This window comes from Carassius carassius, chromosome 7, assembly GCF_963082965.1.
Source record: "Carassius carassius chromosome 7, fCarCar2.1, whole genome shotgun sequence".
NCBI lineage: Eukaryota > Metazoa > Chordata > Actinopteri > Cypriniformes > Cyprinidae > Carassius > Carassius carassius.
The window spans coordinates 34,824,505-34,842,531 of NC_081761.1; the positions used below are offsets into that span (position 1 = coordinate 34,824,505).

General features: G+C 35.6%; 1 protein-coding gene across 1 annotated transcript; it reads left to right on the plus strand.

Moving 5' to 3' along the window:
• The first annotated feature begins 8,303 nt into the window (after positions 1 to 8,303).
• On the plus strand, positions 8,304 to 16,931 carry ifngr1 (interferon gamma receptor 1). The gene is made up of 7 exons (XM_059554752.1): positions 8,304 to 8,745; positions 12,967 to 13,099; positions 13,274 to 13,443; positions 13,527 to 13,672; positions 14,097 to 14,265; positions 14,557 to 14,699; positions 15,982 to 16,931. Exons 1-7 carry the CDS (start codon positions 8,679 to 8,681, stop codon positions 16,276 to 16,278), a joined length of 1,125 nt encoding a protein of 374 aa, XP_059410735.1. The 5' UTR covers positions 8,304 to 8,678; the 3' UTR covers positions 16,279 to 16,931.
• Positions 16,932 to 18,027: the final 1,096 nt, after the last annotated feature.

An 18,027-nucleotide genomic window follows, 5' to 3' on the forward strand; every position in this document is an offset into this window, starting at 1 on the left:
GAAGCTGTTTCTACCTGATCTTGACCTTAAGCTTAATACAAACCATACCAAAGAAAGTCTTGTGGATTTACATTGACATGAAGGCGATAAAATTTGTTACATTTTTGGCTGAACTTTTCCGGGGGTTTTTTTGTATCAAGTGGCTGTTTAGACGGATGAGTTTCAGAAGCAGAACAATCCTAATATCTGGGTTTACAGGGGGACGGCTGGGGTTGAACATTTCAGGTTATGCAGCAGCCATGTTTTTAATTAGAGATATGGAAATTTCTGTGTAATTCGATCGAAATCTCTGACGCACACGTGAAGGTTTTCCAAAGAATTTCTCTGACCACTGGTAATGCGAGTTTTCTGGACATCCTGTGGATAAAGCAATCATCCAAAAAGAGGTTTATTGAATAGACACTTTAATCACATGACCAGACAAAACAGCACAGCGTGAACCTCACATTCATTTAAAAACACACACTTCATGTGAAAACCTGACCTGAAAAAACAAACACATTTTAATGTACTAACTAGAATTAAATAAATAACTAAAATGAAATATAAATAGAATACAACATACATAATATATATATATATATATATAATATATATATATATATATAAAATACAATGAATATTATAATATTAATCATATATAAAATACCTCATATACAAAGTAAGTTTTATATATTTTTATGTATTAAATTTCTGTATTCTAATTCAGAAACATACTGAAAAAAATCGAGGGAATTATTATATATTTTTTTTAAACAACTAAAAAGGTAAACAATGTGTAAACTAATTTAAATAATATATATAATATATTAAATATCTAATATATAATATAATATATATATATATATATATATATGAAGAGAGAGAGAGAATAATATATTTTATACATTAGAATAATTTATAAAATACCATGTCAATCTTAAACTAATCTGAAACTATAAAAACACTGAAAAAAGCAAGCAAAGTGAATTGATTTGAAAACATAAAACAGACATAAAACTTTCTTGAAATGTCTGAAGTATAGTAGTTTAACTCTGAACTGCTACGTGTTTTGCCTTCAGTTATTCTGCTTGTGTGTTTCATATTTAATGCCAATCCTAGCCTGACATGTTAGCCTTTACACACACAAACACACACACACATATGAGGCTTTGCCATGTCAGACACAAAACGGGGTCACCGCTCTCCTCTCCTCTCCTCTCCCTCCAGCCCAGACCAGAGTCTGAATCTGAGTCACTCACTGATCATCCCTGACCCAGTCCTGCTAATCGAATGTTGCAGAGAATCCCTGAGGTGATATCACCGTCATTTCATGCTGTCTGTGAACAGTCGGCATTTCACTGTGGATTCTTTACTTCTTTTTCAAAAATCTACTTCAAATAAAGAGAGAATCTGTTGAGTGAGCTCAATAATGCTGTTTTGCCCTTGTCTCGTTTTTCAAGCTGTAATATAAAGTCTTCATGTGTGCTTTCACTCTCTCGGTCTTATTGCTAGAAGTACTGCGTTCTGTTACGCAACCACTTTTACACAAGATTTACACACACTGTCCTTAATTCTACTATAATATCTTTGTCTCTCCATGCAAATGACCTCAAGTTCATTTATCTGGATCTGTTTTAAGCTGTTTTCAGTTCTGAAAAAAACTGAGAATGACATACAATATTTATATGTATATATATTATTTGTTTACATAATTTATGTATAAACTACATAATTTATGTATAAACTACACAATGTTTTTCGGCTAAAAAAAGTGCATGTGGATAATTATGTGTGTCTACTAAAGATAAGTATTTGATTTGTATTGGAAAATATAAAATAATCAGATCTTATTCTCTGCATAATTTCATGTCATTTCTGCCTGTTAATTAATTTTTAGTAGAGCTTTATTTTCTTCTCTTTAAATCAGGATAAACATTCACAAAACATCTGTTAGACTGGACATCTGTCTCACTCTCAACAGTATTCATCTGTGTGTGTGTGTGTGTGTGTGTGTGTGTGTGTGTGTGTGTGTGTGTGTGTGTGTGTGTGTGTGTGTGTGTGTGATTGTGCCATTTTTCCAGAATGGAAAAAAAAACATTTTTGATTCATTTGAGCTGTGTAGGGTGAATAAGAAAAAAAGATATAAAGACAGGAACAAAAAAATACATCTCAGATTATTTTCATGCTATATTTTTAGCTTTTGACCTCTTCTGGCACAAGTGAGAACTCAAGTCTCCATTTATGTGATAGATACACTCTAGATAAATAAGTCAAGTATTTACATGTATTTATATAGTGCTTTTCACATAGTTTCAAAGCATATATTTATATAGAATATCTTCATGCAAGTGCAGATTAGAGTTTAGAGATAATACAGTTTGCATTTTGTAATGATAGCAACCAAGTAGTATAGCTATGTAGTATATATTGCATTGTATGTATCTGAATGAAGTTTGACATCCTAATATTTTTTATATAAAGAGCTGGCTGGTAACATAGTTACATTTTGCAACAATGGAAACAACAACGCGGTTAAGATTTGCTATATCAAATATTATATGCTATATTGGAGTCATGAACCAAATGAAAATTATGAATCTGATGAATTATAGTGAGTTTTGTATGAGGAAAGCACTCAGATTGTCTTCAGCAAATGGCTAAATGTTGTTTTCGTGAGGATTGTTTGATGGCTGCAGTGAGGTTCAACTGGTGAGGATCATGAAGCTGATCCCAGGACACACTTTTGGGATGCTGATTGCCTAGTTGTGAGGGATCTCTGATGATAACGCGGAGTTTCCTTCTGGAAAGACACCATAATTAGTGCAGCGTGAGTCTCTGTGAATGGAGTGCCATCATGTTGATTCTTTCTGCCCGTGTGCATTCATTACTCCCAACAGCAGCACGTCCTGGAAATATAAATAAAGTTTATCCAGAACATTTGAGACTCATTTTTACATCAGCGATCCAGCTATTGCTTGTGAATGCATGTGTGATGATGCTTGTATGACGGGCAGTAAGGGAGGGTGGAGACGTTTGGCAGGGATTTGATGGTTTAGTGTTTGTGTTTGTTTGCCCTTGACCTGTGTTTTGCTGGAGGTCAGACCAACCGCCGAGCTCTCAACATATTGCAGCTATTTGAAGATCTGCAGTGGCTTTTCTGTGTAAAAGGGTATTATAGAAGTAAATGGGGCGGAGTGTGTGCATGCATGTGTGTGTGTGTGTATTTTATTTATTAGAGCGTGAGGAATTATTTATTTTGTGTGTATGAATGTATAAATGAATAAAAACCCTGCTTATGATTTTTGTCCTTGTTTAAAAAATATATTATGGAATTAAGACTCATATTCTAGCTGCAAAAAAAAGAACAATTGTCTTGATGTTTCTCACAAACACACAGGATTTTGCCTCACAAGATGTTAACTGATGGACTGATGTGCTTTGGATTACTGTGATGTTTTTAATCAGCTGTTTTGACTCTCATTCTGACGGCACCCATTCACTGCAGAGGGACTGGTGAACAAGTGATGCAATGCTACATTTCTCCAAATCTGATGAAGAAACAAACTCATCTAGATCCGAGACTGCCTGGGGAAGAATACATTTCCAACAATTATTCATTTTTAGACAAACAGCTTCTGAAAAATCTGTTTAAAATGCTCTCACTCAAGATGACGTGGTGTTTTGAAAGCAGGTGTATTTGCCTCGAACATTTCCTTTGAGCAAAAATCCACATGATGAGCGTCAGCCACATGAGCGTCTGGTTGTGCCGGTGCACCTGTCACCTTGTTAGTTCACATTCACTCAGCTTCCTCAAAGCACAGCAGCTGTAATGCTTTAAGAGGCTTAACTCAGCACTTTCTGTTTCTTTGTGCTTGTGTTTATGTCTGTGTTCGTTTGATCGGCACTTCAGGGTTTCATCTCAATACCTGACTGTTAACTTGCTCATCTTAGTAGCTGATCTGTTATCGTTGTTGTACTCTTGATGCTTGACCTGTCCAGCTACATGTGACGAACACAACACTTTCCTGCAGGTCGCTTCAGTCTGCAGGCGATGCAAATGTAAACGCTGAAAATAAGAGAGTGAGAGGGTTTGTATGAGTTTGATTATTGTTGTCGCCAAAGATAACTTTTTTCATTATACAATACTGTTCCAAAGTTTGGGGTTGATCATTTGTTTCTTTGTTTTTAAAGAAATTAGTGGTTTTATGCAACAAGGACACGTACAAAAGTTCAAAGTGACTGTGTAAAGACATTGTCATTTGTTAAACTACTTGACTGTGTGTGCATTGAATTTATTATGATACATAAGTTTCACAATTTGAGTTGAATTTCTGAAATAAATAAAGTTTTCCACGACATTCTAATTCATTGAGATGCACGTACATTTCCCAGAAGTCAAGTTTTGATTGAAAGTGAAAACCCAACCTTTGTTTGATGTCAGGCTGCAGAGTAAATAACTCCAAAAACAGCATTACCAGCTTCACTGACAAACCAGATTGATTTTATATGTCAAATATTTACAAATGTTCCTATTGAGATTAACAGAGGTTTAAATATTGATGTCTGTTTGTAAGTAATAGTTTAGTTTGATGCCACCATTATGGTGAGAAGTGTTTGCTTTAGTTGGGCAATTTGACTCTTGACTTTCTGATGTTTTTCTGTACCTGCTGAAACTATGTTTTGTTTTGTCAAAAGCAGCAAGAGTAAATGTGGTCAGCTGCTGTTGGCTACTTGCAGATAATAAAGATATTATCACCATCCAGCACTATATAAATCATATTCAACCAAATCAGATATCTCCAGCTATAATAAATAAATATTATTATATTTATTATAACCCTAACCCTATAAAAAAGGATATTAATAACCAACCAACCCTTTATTAACCCTAACCCAATCCAAACCTCTCTGCACAAAGTAATCCAAAAAACAACAATTAAAAAAGGAAATTACACATACACCCTTCATTCCTACTAAAGTACATGTAAGACTCACCTCACTCAAAAGAAATACTCCAAATCAACGGTTAATTTCACTGCAAACATAACCCTCATGCAGATAAATAATTCAGGTGTTTCAAAACATTAACATGTATAAAGGGTACAAACGCTGGCTGGCAACACAAAGCTGGGAAGTGATGTACAAACAAGGAAACCAAACAAGTAAAAAAAAAACACTCTGCTAGCCAGTCATCAATCATCAAATCTGAATTGCACTGGAGGCATACAGCGCACACATGGCTAGCATTGGAAATTCAACATAAACACTGGAGGACCAGCGATCAACTAAACCAAACACAAAACAGAATTAACAATATTCAAAGGAAAATTATTATTTTTATCCCGTTAAAATAAACGCAAAACGCTTACAAATCCTATATAAAAACCTATGCAATTGCCTGCAACACCGCCATTATACCCGAACTACTTGCCAAAGGTTTTCCAGATCAAAGATGAATGAGCGTGACCAACAGCAAACAAATCCATAGTGTGTGTGTGTGTGTGTGCGTGCGTGCGTCAGTGCTTGTGTGTGTGTGTGTGTGTGTTATTTATTAGAAACAAATAGGAAATATTAATTTTGTGTGTTTAAAATAAGAGATTAGAAATAAATAAAAACCATGCTTATATTATTTTTGTCTTTATTAAAAAAATTATTAGGACTCATATTTTATCTGGAAAAAAAAAACAAGAAAAATTGTCTTGATGTATTTGTTTCTCACAAACACACAGGATTTTGCCTCACAAGATGTTAACTGATGGACTGGAGTGCTTTGGATTACTGTGATGTTTTTATCAGCTGTTTTGACTCTCATTCTGACGGCTCCCACGGCATTCTGTCCAGCTACATGTGACGAACACAACACTTTCCTGCAGGTCGCTTCAGTCTGCAGGCGATGCAAATGTGAACGCTGCACATTAAGAGAGTGAGAGGGTTTGTATGAGTTTGATTATTGTTGTTGCAGCAGTAATAAAACCTATTCACTCAACCTTGTATCCAAAGATAACTTTTTTCTTTAATTTTTGAGAAAGATATATCCAAAAACTATACAATGTATTTTCCAGACATCCAGCTCTAAAAACTTCAGATGCAGAGGTGAAGGGTCAGTCACTCTGTAATCTCTCTCTCTCTTCATGTCTGATGTACAGCTCTCATGGATGCAGGACCAGGTTAAACAAGGAGCCCTGGCCTAGAGTTTAGTGCACAAGTTCTGATATATTGAGCTGTGATGTGTATGATTTTCTACATCATTTCAGAATATTCCTCGATATTTGCAGAGTATTTGTAATAAAATGCATACCAGTTAATACATTTAGATGCTTATTAAGCAATATTAGCTTATTAAGAAATATTATGCTTATTTCCGGGAAATCGTGGCCTAATGGTTAGAGAGTCGGACTTGCAATCGAAAGGTTGTGAGTTTGAGTCCCGGGCCGGCAGGAATTGTAGGTGGGGGGATTGCATGTACAGTTCTCTCTCTACCTTCAATACCATGACTTAGGTGCCCTTGAGCAAGGCATCGAACCCCCAACTGCTCCCCGGGCGCCGCAGCATAAATGGCTGCCCACTGCTCTGGGTGTATGCTCACAGTGTGTGTGTGTTCACTGCTCTGTGTGTGTGCACTTTGGATGGGTTAAATGCAGAGCAAGAATTCTGAGTATGGGCCCCCCCCCCTCCCCCCAGCTCTTAATGCATCTTGTTTCCTTCTGGAGCATTATTGAACGTTTGAACCTTTTTTAATAGTTGTGTTTGAGAGCCTCAAAAGTCCTCAGTGTGAAAAGATGTATCTCAAAATCAAATATGCAATATGCAAAGATGCTGGAAAACGGAAGAATCTGCAGGACCTTAAAGATGTTTCTGAAGAACAGTTCTCAGTTTAACTGTTCAGAGCAAACAAGGGACTCATGCACAACCATCACAAAACAGAAAGACAGTCGTGGATCATCCAGGTAACAGCATACAGTAACCATTGAATGGGCTTATTTTAATAATTTCAGCATTTTTTTTTGTCTTGTGGACTATATCCAAACATCTTGTATGTACAATATCTTACTCAGGACAGTACTAAATAAAAAATAACATGCATTTAGTATGATCTCTCTTATTCTGTTAAAATTATTCACATTTTTACAGATTCTGCAAGGGTTTCCCAAACTTTCGCATGCCACTGTATATATCGGGGCGTAGATTACGCGGGGGACGCGGGGGACGTGTCCCCCCCACTTTTAAGTGGGCACTTTTTCAGTCAAATGTGTTCGCATAGATGTTTTCAAGAGCTGGTGTGAATAAATATAGATTTAAACTCAAAGAGACAGGATAGTCTGCGCATGACCTGATATTTTATTCGGACCCAGAAGCGCTAAACGCTCGTGCAGTGTGTGTTTCATTCATCCTCGAAGCCGGAGCGCGCTCTCGCGCAGAAAGGCATAACAGGAAACTCCTAATATGGGCAACAGCGTCCAGCTATCGCTGTATGAAAACAGTTGTTTTGACAGAAGAACTTAAACTTTTGGAAACACGAAGACATTAATATACGATTGCGACAATATATGTTTTTTCAAGTCATCTCCAGCAGGTCATAAATACTGTGCAGTATATCGACAAAACAGTGCTAATTGACATAGATTTATTACAGTATAGATTCTGCCTTACTATGTGATAAATAAGTGTTTGTAGTATATTTAAAAAAAATCATTATTATTTGTTATTGTCAAGCAGTTATAGATTTCTAAGCAAATTAAAAGCTAGAAATTAGAGAATAATTAAAGTTGCCTATAGTATCCACTACCAGTCAAGTCTCTTCTGTTCACCAAGCCTGCATTTATTTGATCCAAAGTACAGCAAAACAGTAAACTCAAATATTGTTACTAGACTATTTAAAATAACTGTTTTCTATTTGAATATATTTCAAAATGTTATTTATTGAGATTTTAAAGCTTGCTAAATAAAAGTATTCATATCTATAATTTTTTTTCCAAAAAATATATATTTTTGAATGATATACTGTATAATGTTGCAAAGGCTTTTTATTTCTCATAAATGCTGATCGTTGGATCCATCTATTCATCAAAGAATGCTGAAATGTTTTTACTCATGTTTTAAATATTAATAATCAGCAAATCAGCATATTAGAATGATTTGATTTCTTAAGGATGTGACACTAGACTGGAGTAATGATGCTGTCTCGAGAATTTCTGTCCCCCTCACTTCTGAAAAGTTGGCTACGCCCCTGGTATATATGACATGTAATGCACTGATATAACATCAGAGGGCACTATAATATTTTAAACTGAGAGCTGAAATCTGATCCTTTACGGACATTAATGAAGGAAAAACCTTCCGCATTGCGAGTTAAAGGCGAGTGAATGAACACGCGGTCTAAACGATAATGATTCAGAACTCTAATTGTTTCTGAAGAGTTTTAATCAAGCCTCAACACGCGAGAAGTTCAGTGTAGCGAGTAAGAGAGTGAGCGAGAACTGTTTTTACCTGTAAACACCTTTGTCTTTTTGTGTCGTGTCTGAGGGAGTGCGCGAGACGCACGTCATTTGCCCGAAGTGCGCCGCTTCCCTGGAAACCTCGCGTTGTCTCAATGAAGATGTGCTTCACTTCACTTGCAAAACACTAATTTCGACAGGATTTACACTTTTTACTCCAGTTGTATTATGTGCATACTGGATTGAAACTCGCCGGGAATAATGCGGACACAGATCTATATCAGTGTCACTGTCTTGATCCTGTTTTTTAAAAAATCCGCCTCGGAAGGTAAGATTATTTCATTTCGTTTTATTTATTTATGTATTTTTTTTTTAGTAGTATAGTATTAGTATAATAGTAATTTAATATATTTAAACATTTTAAATATATATTTATTTAAAGTTTAGTTTTATTATCAATTAATATGTTTATTTATTGCTTTTATTTATTTAGAAACTTGAATTCTTGGAGGAAACAGACCCTTTTAATATCACTAAATATTTCTTAAATGTTGATAATCAATGATTAAAGTTGGGTACGTTGGGCCGAACACGGATACGGTTGGCACATGCATTAAAATGTTTTAGTTTTCATCTGTTTTTATACAGTCTATGGTTTTCATACAAGGAAGGCTAAGTCAACACACACTGGTAGATATTGCTCTATTTCATTTTTCATGATAACATTATTTTAATTTCTAAATCTTTTCAGAATCTAATGGCAGCCCAACGCCAAGGTTATGGGTTCAGTTCCCAGGGAATGAAAGAACTGACAGAAATATTTTCACACGCTGTATGTGTGTTGGATATTGTAAACTGTTTTAATACTTTCTATGCTTTTAGAGTTGGTATCTTTCCATTAAGATATGTTTTCCATGACAAGAGCATAGGTTTATGTGTCTGTACGGTCCAAAGGCCTGGTACAGATCTCAGTTTTTATTGCATCTGAGATTAATCCTGAAGACAGGTGTGTCAAAACTCAGTAAGAGGGACGCAAACCCAGCCCTTTACTGTCCCGTCGGTCACATTTAACATTTCACTCATTTCTCTCATTCAAAGTTTAAAGTTTGCTTCACTGAAAAGATATGTGAATGTCTAGACAGAAATGCAATCATGATAGTCACATAATTTACTCCCATTATTTACTTCATAATGAAAGATCAAGCACAAAACAGCTGCCTTATGAATCAGATTTGACTGAATAATGACATGAATGAACGTGATAAGAAGTTGCTGATGTGATTGTGAGGCTGTTAGAGCAGGCGTAAAATGACTCCATTTGGACATTGTAAAGGTTTCGACTACACAAAGAGATCCGATTTCAGTCGTAATTCATTTTTAACCTAATTTTAGTGCCATTTAAAAAGGCTGCAACAGCCCGGTCCTGTGAGTCAAACATTTTTAGTCTGAATGTTGTACTATGATTCATCTCATTACAACCTGGTTTGGGCTGGGAAGCTTGTTGGGTTGGAGTTCTCAGAAGGTCTTAAGGAAGTTGGAGTCTATTACTTTGATAAAACGTAGATTAAGGTTGGCTGAGATGGGAGTAACTGACACCACAGATCCTGTTTTACACGGCGAGTTCTCCGAATATAATGCCAGTGATGAGAGAAAGGGGTGGGTTTGTGTGTATTTGTGTTCATATCACCTATCTTCACAGTGATGGTTAATGGACAATAGTCAAAACTAGAAAAACTGGTCTGAGAGCTAATACACACACTGAAAAAGAATTACACTAAATTATTTTTAAGGTGAGTGGTTGCAAACTATTTATTTTAGCTACATAAAAAAAAGAAATGTGTTTATTAAAATGTAGCTAAAATAAGTTGATTGCCAACCACTTACCTTAAAAAAAAAAAGTAAATTAAATGAATAATTTTTTTTTAGTGCACACACACACACACACACACACACACACACACACAAAACACTGTAAAAGTAGCCCATGTGACTAATGACTAATGAAGCTAATCAGATCAAGTCACTCATGAAAACATTCATTTTTGGAGAGACTTTGTAAGACTCAGTCTCACCAAGACTGCATTTATGAGATCGGAAATATTGTAATATAAACCGTTATATTGTGAAATATTATTACAATTTAAAATAGCCATTTTCTATGGGAATATATTTAGGGCTCTTGGAATTGCTCCATTTATTATTATTTAAAATGTAATTTATTCCTGAGATGCAAAGCAGAATTTTCAGCATCATTACTCCAGTGTTTAGTATGGAAGTGCGTTTCTGCCACTGAATAAAAAATAAAACCAGGTCATTTTTTGAGAATTACATGGTATAAATTCGGCATTGATAGTTACAAAGTCAGAACTGCGTGATATAAACTAGTAATTCTGAGAAAATAAATGTGCAATTCTGGCTTTTTTTGAGAAACAAAATCTGAATGTGAGATTCTCAGTTTATATACTGCAGCTGCGAGAAAAAAAATTGTAAGATGAAAACTCGCAATGGACGCATCTCTTTAGTTACTACTGCTGTGTTTGACAAGCTATATCACTCTCACATTAGACTACACATCATGTTCTCCGAAGTTAAAAATATAAATCACAGAGCAAAGAGGAAAATACACGACAGAGAGTAGGTATCTTCCGGTAAGAAACAAGGTCTCAGGACGCTCAGCTATCAAAATGTGTCATTTTTCCAACAATGTATTGCAACAATGACTAGTTTTGTGAAATTTGAATGTGTTGCAACAGTTTGCTGTATTGCCTCAGTTCAAGCGGCACATGTGAAGCAATCCTCTCTTCCTCTTTACTAGTTATAGCATGAAATAAAGATCAGTGATCATCAGAAGGTATCTTGTTTCAGCTGCGGAAAGACGTCAGTACACACCATTTTTCAAGTTTAAGTCCACCGACCTTTATTTACTCTCCTGTCTGAACGGTTTGTTGGACAAAAGGGCGGAGTTAGTGTTATGATTGATCAGATAGCCTGACAATCAATCTCTGTGCGAAAGGTCAATAACCTTGTTTTATTTTTTATTAGCAGTCTTCCAAACTAAAGTTTTGCATGATCATTCAGAAGTCATTCTAATTTGCCGATTTGTTGCTCAAGTACAATTCTTATTATTATTATTATTATCATCAATGTTAAAACAGTTGTGCTGCTTAATTTTTTTGTTTTTGTGGAAATCAAGATACTTTTTTTACATTGTTTTTTTTTCTTAGCTCTCATAAAAGAGCCTGCATCTGAAAAGACATAAAAAAAAAAAAATAAGAGTGAGAAGAAGAAGAAGAAGAAGAGTCAGGAGAATCAAACGAGTGCCACACATTACATTACAATGCTGAATGCTCTTAAATATGTCACAGAAGAGCAGTTAAATAGGTCTTGATTGTCGACTTGATAGGGGTTTAAAACACATTTGAATATAAAAGCAGTTAAGAGTCCCAAACACGAGATACAAAGTTGATATCAGACAGAAACTGGCACTGTTTGATGATAATAACAGTGTGCGTGACAGGGTAAATGGCATCTGTTAACAAACGGCGAGTGTGAGCATGTGTGTGCGTAGGTGTTTGGAGAGAAGAGCCAGCAGGAAGGGAAGACGGTTTTGATACGTGTTGTCCTTACCAGAGAAGAAAGAGTGCTGGGAAGGGTCGTCATAGACCCTGTACAGGCTTGTTCAGACTATCAACAAACAGCATTGATGGCATGGTCAGGCCAGTCTGAACTAATACATCAGGAATCACTGAAACCGTGGCTTTAAAAAAAGAATATGAGGTGATAGTACAAGAAAAAAGAAAAGAAATGATAGTTCACGTGCATGAAGACTATTTTAAGACCATTAAGGTTTTTAGTTATTGTGACATTATTTCTCACCAGCGCATATTTCTATTGGATGAAAAATTATATTTGAAACTCTAATTCATTACCATTAGGGTTGGTAGGTTTTTTGTTTTGTTTTTAAAGAAATTAATATTTAGCAAGGATGCATTGAATTGATCAAAAGTGGTATTAAAGACTTTAATGTTAGAAAATATATATATATTTTTTAGAACTTTCTATTTATTCATTAATCCAAAAGGGAAGCAGCACTATTGTTTTTAACATTATTACAATAAAAAAAAATAATAATAATCTTGAACGGCAAATCAGCATATTGAAGGAACTTGACATAACTACTCTTAAATATCCACTTTTCTTCCCATATACAACTCTTAAAACACTTTCTAAACAAGCAATACAATTTGTTCATATTTTGTTCATTGTTTTTTTTTTTACAGTGCAAACTTTTAAATAGCATTGTATTGTATATATTCAGTATAAAAAAAACTATAATTGTACTTAAATTCATGTTTGAATATATCACCTTTCTTGCATTATATAGTGCAGAAGAGAATTGTATTACTTTACTGAACTACCAACAATTAAATGTGCTTAAATCTCTTTTAAGTATAATCTTACAATGCAATTCTAATTTTAAAAATAGGCTTTATTTTAGAGTAATGCAAACCGAGAAGAAAGCAATAATGTGATGGTGTCTCTCTTTCAGCTGTGAGAGTCCCGTCTCCTGAGAGCGTGTCTGTTCAGTGTGACAGCTATGGAGTCGAAGCTCGATGGAAATATCCTGAGGCTCATCAGGACGTTTACTTCCAGGTCGAGGTGCAAGATAAGGACGGTAAAAGGTAAATCATCTAAATAAAAACCCTGATCTTTCACAGCTGCTGAGTCTTAAATGTTCATTTTCTCTTGACTGGTGAATCCTTTAAAACACCAGTTAAACCATAAGCTTGTTCATTTATAGTTTGAAAGGGTTTTCTGCCCTCATGAGCTTACTGTTGTTCATTTTTTTTTCCCAGGGTCTCTAATCTTACAAGAAATCTGCATTTAAACATATCCAGCATGCTGTTTCAGCCAGCATTCAACCGTTACTGTGTCAACGTGACGGCTGTGCGTGGAGAAGAGAAGTCCAAGCCATCTGTCTTTTTTGTCTTCAGCTATAATAAATTTGCTGTTGCCAATACTACCTGTATGTCTACACCTGTGTTTTTAGTGGAAATATCATCTACCATAGCAAAAACTGGCAGTAGAACTGTGCTATTGTGTGTTCAGGTTATTTGGATTTTCCTGAGGTTGAACTTTCTCCCGAAGATGGCAAACTTCACGTCCAGTTCACCAACCCTCTTCATCTGTACAGAAACTCACCGGCTCTGCGTGACCCCAGCGATGATCTGGAATACTGTATCGAAACAGACGAGGTACCCTTCACTCTCCTGTCTGCTTGCAGTAATAGTTCAACCAAATACAAAAAACTCAGACTGAAGTCTTCTGAAGTCATATGATTTCTCAGTGCGAGGAACAGATTCAAATTTAATGACATATCTTCAGATCTAGAAAAGAACATATTATTATTTCAAATAACTCTTTTCTATGGGAATATATTGTAAAATATAATTTATTCCTGTGATGTCTTCAGTGTCACAGTGTCCTTAAGAAATGTTGAAATGAAAGAAACATTTCTGGTTATCAGTGTTGAAAACAGTTTTCGGGGAAACTATGATTTTTCTCTCACTTTTGATCAATTTGATTTTATTTCATAAATCTTATTGACCTCAAATCTTTGAGCAGTAGTCTAACAGAGTGCATAAATAAAAGCAAAATGCTCATTTTTGCTCTCCACAGGGGAAGGATGAAATCTGTGAAACCTGTCGAATGACGCAAAATACATCATGCGAGAAGTCTGTTGTGTTTTCTGAGCACAGAGGCAAATACTGCATCCATCTGACTGGAAATATTGGACAGAGGTTTTTCAATCTCAGAAGCAGCTGTTTCAGAGGAGACATAAGAAGATGTAAGTGCGATTTTTCACAAGGCAGATAATCCATGTGAACAGAGCTGAAATAGAGACAGATACAATTATTCAGTAGTTTTGATCACTTTATTATGTATTGTGTTTGCTAGTCGTAATAGAGAGTTTCTAAATACTTCTGGCTTCTAATGGCTATACATTTTTTTATACATGAGACAAAACAGACACCAAAACAAAGCGTTATAAAGGGATTTTAAATGATAAACCCAACAGTACATACATGCGCAGCTGAGGACGATGTAGTTGACTGATGTTTTTCGTTCTTCCATCCAGATACTCCGTTCACGGTGTACTTGAATCCAGTGCTGGGGGTCGTTTTAAGTCTGCTGTTCATAACCGGCGTCATTATGCTGTTAGCGAAGAAGTGCAACTCAGAAATGAAGAAGAAGATCCCCTTTATGTTCCCGCATTTCTTTGTAAGTTGCTTTTTGATGATTTCTGGATATTTAAGTGCACCTTTTCCAGTAAAACATTGGTAGTAACTGAAAGCAACATTATGCAAATGCTAAATTATTTCCTTTTTTTACTATAATTAGCCTCCACTTGTCTACTTACATATTATTATATTAATGTGTCTTGTGTACACAGGAATGCAGCATTGATTTACTGTATTTACAAAATGAACAGCATTTGTGGATCTGGCTTCTGGCATCATCCACATCCAGCTAATTTTAGCTGTACAAAACCACTCGCTTTGCTGCTTGATATTGCAAATGAGTGTGTCTTTTAAAGTATTATCTTAATTATGAACACACTGGTTTGTAGTGCAAACAGTTTTCCCGTTTACTGCATGTTGTTATTCTTCTTTTTTTTCTGCTAGTCTCGCCCAGAGGCTTACTTCTGCCTTGAAGAAAAAAGGTGGATGAAGATGACTGCTATCCATTTATTACTCCAGAAAACTATTTAAAAAATACAATAAATTAAGCAGTCACCATCAGTGTTGTTATTAACTAAAATTATTAACATTTGCTTTCGGTCATGTAAGCTGAAATAAAATAAAATCTAAATATTAGATGAAAATCCAACTAAAAATGCCCTTGGAAGCTCACTGAAATAAAAAAACAAGACAACTACTATAATTAGTAAAATTAAGCTGCAAAAAAACAAACAAAAAAAAACTTAAAACTAGGTTACAAATATTAGATTAAAATCTTAGAAGGTTGAACTAAAAATGTTGCCTTGGAAGCTCGCTGAAATAAAAACAAAAAAATTCAAAGTACTATAATTGCTAAAAATAAAACTGCAATAAAAAAATTTTTTTTTTAAATCAAAATCTTAAACTACGAAAAAAAAAAAAGTATAAATTAGAATTGTTGTTGTGGAAACAAACCAAATCAATTTTAAGAACTTAAATGACTAAATCTGCAATAAAACTAAATCTAAACAGAAATAGTTAAACAATATAAAAAATGCAAATGAAAAAGCGCAAGGAAATTAAATGTTGTCTCAGAAAGAATAATTAATTACAAAAAAATTTTTAGTTTAAGTACTCAAGTGAAGTAAAATAAATGAATGTGCACCAGTGGATTATCTTATGTTTGGTTCTCATTGTTCTTTTATAAAGAAATTCATAAGATTTTGGGTAAACCATGCATTTAATTTGTCAGATGTGTCCTGGTGTGTTTTATGTGAGCGTTTCCCAGCAGCATTCCTGCACAGGGATAAGTGACTGTAAACTGTCTCTTTCTGATTTGGTAGGATTTCGGTGAAACACAATCGCACTTGCCGAAAACACTGTGTGTGGTGCCAGATAACGTGGAGCCACATCTGCAGATCGAACTGGTTGAAGACCCTGAAGAGCAAACATCGCTGGTACCATTGTCTGATAACAAGGATCTGGAAAGAGTCTACTCAGAAGATAAAAACTCCTATGGGCCTAATGACCTTGTTGAAGATGAGCAGAGCGACCTGTCTGATTTTTACGACTGCCCACATGCTCCCAAGCAAAAACTGGAGATGAGTCCTGGAGATACGGTAGATAGTTACGGACCCTAACTGTTTTAGAGGCCTAGAAATGAAGGAAAGTACCGTAATGGCAGCAAAATCCCCATAGCTATTGTCTAGATGTGTTCTGGAAACATGAGATGGGATGGGACTGTTTGTACAAGCACAAGCCCTCACATGCCTCATGAAAGGAACTCCCCCGGGCTTTCAATGGAAAACCTGTTTGGCGTTAGCCTTCATCTCAGCACTCCTTTTATTGGAAACGAAACTCCTCGTACACCAGTTAAGGGAATTGCTTTATCCTTTTTCTTTTGATTTTGAGCATTATTTGTTCAATAGTTATATTTTTCTACAAACCGTAGCTTTATTTTTTATGCGGACGGTCTTATCTTGTGGCCTTTGAACAAAGTTTTAAAACATCCTTTACCAGCACTTCTCAGGTCATGTGACTTCAAGTCTTTGGATTTATGCTGCATTCTTGTACACCTCATGGGATTTACCGCCATTACAAAACAATTACTGACTTCCTGTGTCTCTCTTGGAAAATTTACAACACCAAATAGATCCTTGCTTGGCTTTGATGAGTTGATTACAGAAAACACTTTATTATTACAGTAATTCGCCTTTTATATTAATTTTTTTATAAATATGAATGCACCAGCTATCATGAGCTGTAATAAAATGTCACACCAAGCAGAACACTGTACACTTCTGTTCAAAAAGTTTGTGGTCAGTACGATTCCTTTAGGGAAGTTGTGGCCTAATGGTTAGAGAGTCGGACTCCCAATCAAAAGGTTGTAAGTTCGAGTCCCGGGCCGGCAGGAATTGTGGGTGGGGGGAGTGCATGTACAGTTCTCTCTCCACCTTCAATACCATGACTTAGGTGCCCTTGAGCAAGGCATCGAACCCCCAACTGCTCCCCGGGCGCCGCAGCATAAATGGCTGCCCACTGCTCCAGGTGTGTGTTTACAGTGTGTGTGTGTGTGTGTGTGTGTGTTCACTGCTCTGTGTGTGTGCACTTCGGATAAGTTAAATGCAGAGCACAAATTCTGAGTATGGGTCACCATACTTGGCTGAATGTCATGTCACACACACTTAAAGAACTGATCCAGCAGACACAGAACGTTACCCTAACGTTAGTTTTTGGTACCCGTTTGGTTATATTTTGGAACCAAAATTGTTAACTGGGGAATATTTATTCAGCAAGGATGCATTAATCAAACGTATAATATGCTAAAATAAATGCTGTTCCTTTGAACCTTCTGTATTCATAAAAAACTACAGCATCATGGTTTCTATAAAAATATAAAGCAGCAGAACTGGTTTCAACTGATAATAATCAGAAATCTTTTTTTAAGCAGCAAATCAGCCTATTAGAGTAATTTCTGGAGGATCATGTGACACTGAAGACTGAAGTAATGACTGGAAATTTTACTTGACAACACATGAATAAATTTTAATATAATGAAACCGTTATATTTAATTGTAATATTTCACAATATTACGGTATTAGTTTTTTTTTATCAAATAAACGCAGTCTTGGTGAGCAGGAGAGACTTTTTTCGAAAACAAGAAAATCTCACTGATCTGTAACCTTTGAACAGGAGTGTGTTTAAGTTGCTCCTAACCGTCTCTCAAAGACACTGTCAGTTTGGGGGTTTTTGTGTGATGTCAGAGCTCTTATAAAACACTTCCAGCTTGCAATTAGTTTGCATTAAAGATGTGAAAATTTTTGCCAATTGCTGTAATTCTGACACAACGTGACCACATTAGAGCGTGGTCATGTAGCAGATCTTCAAC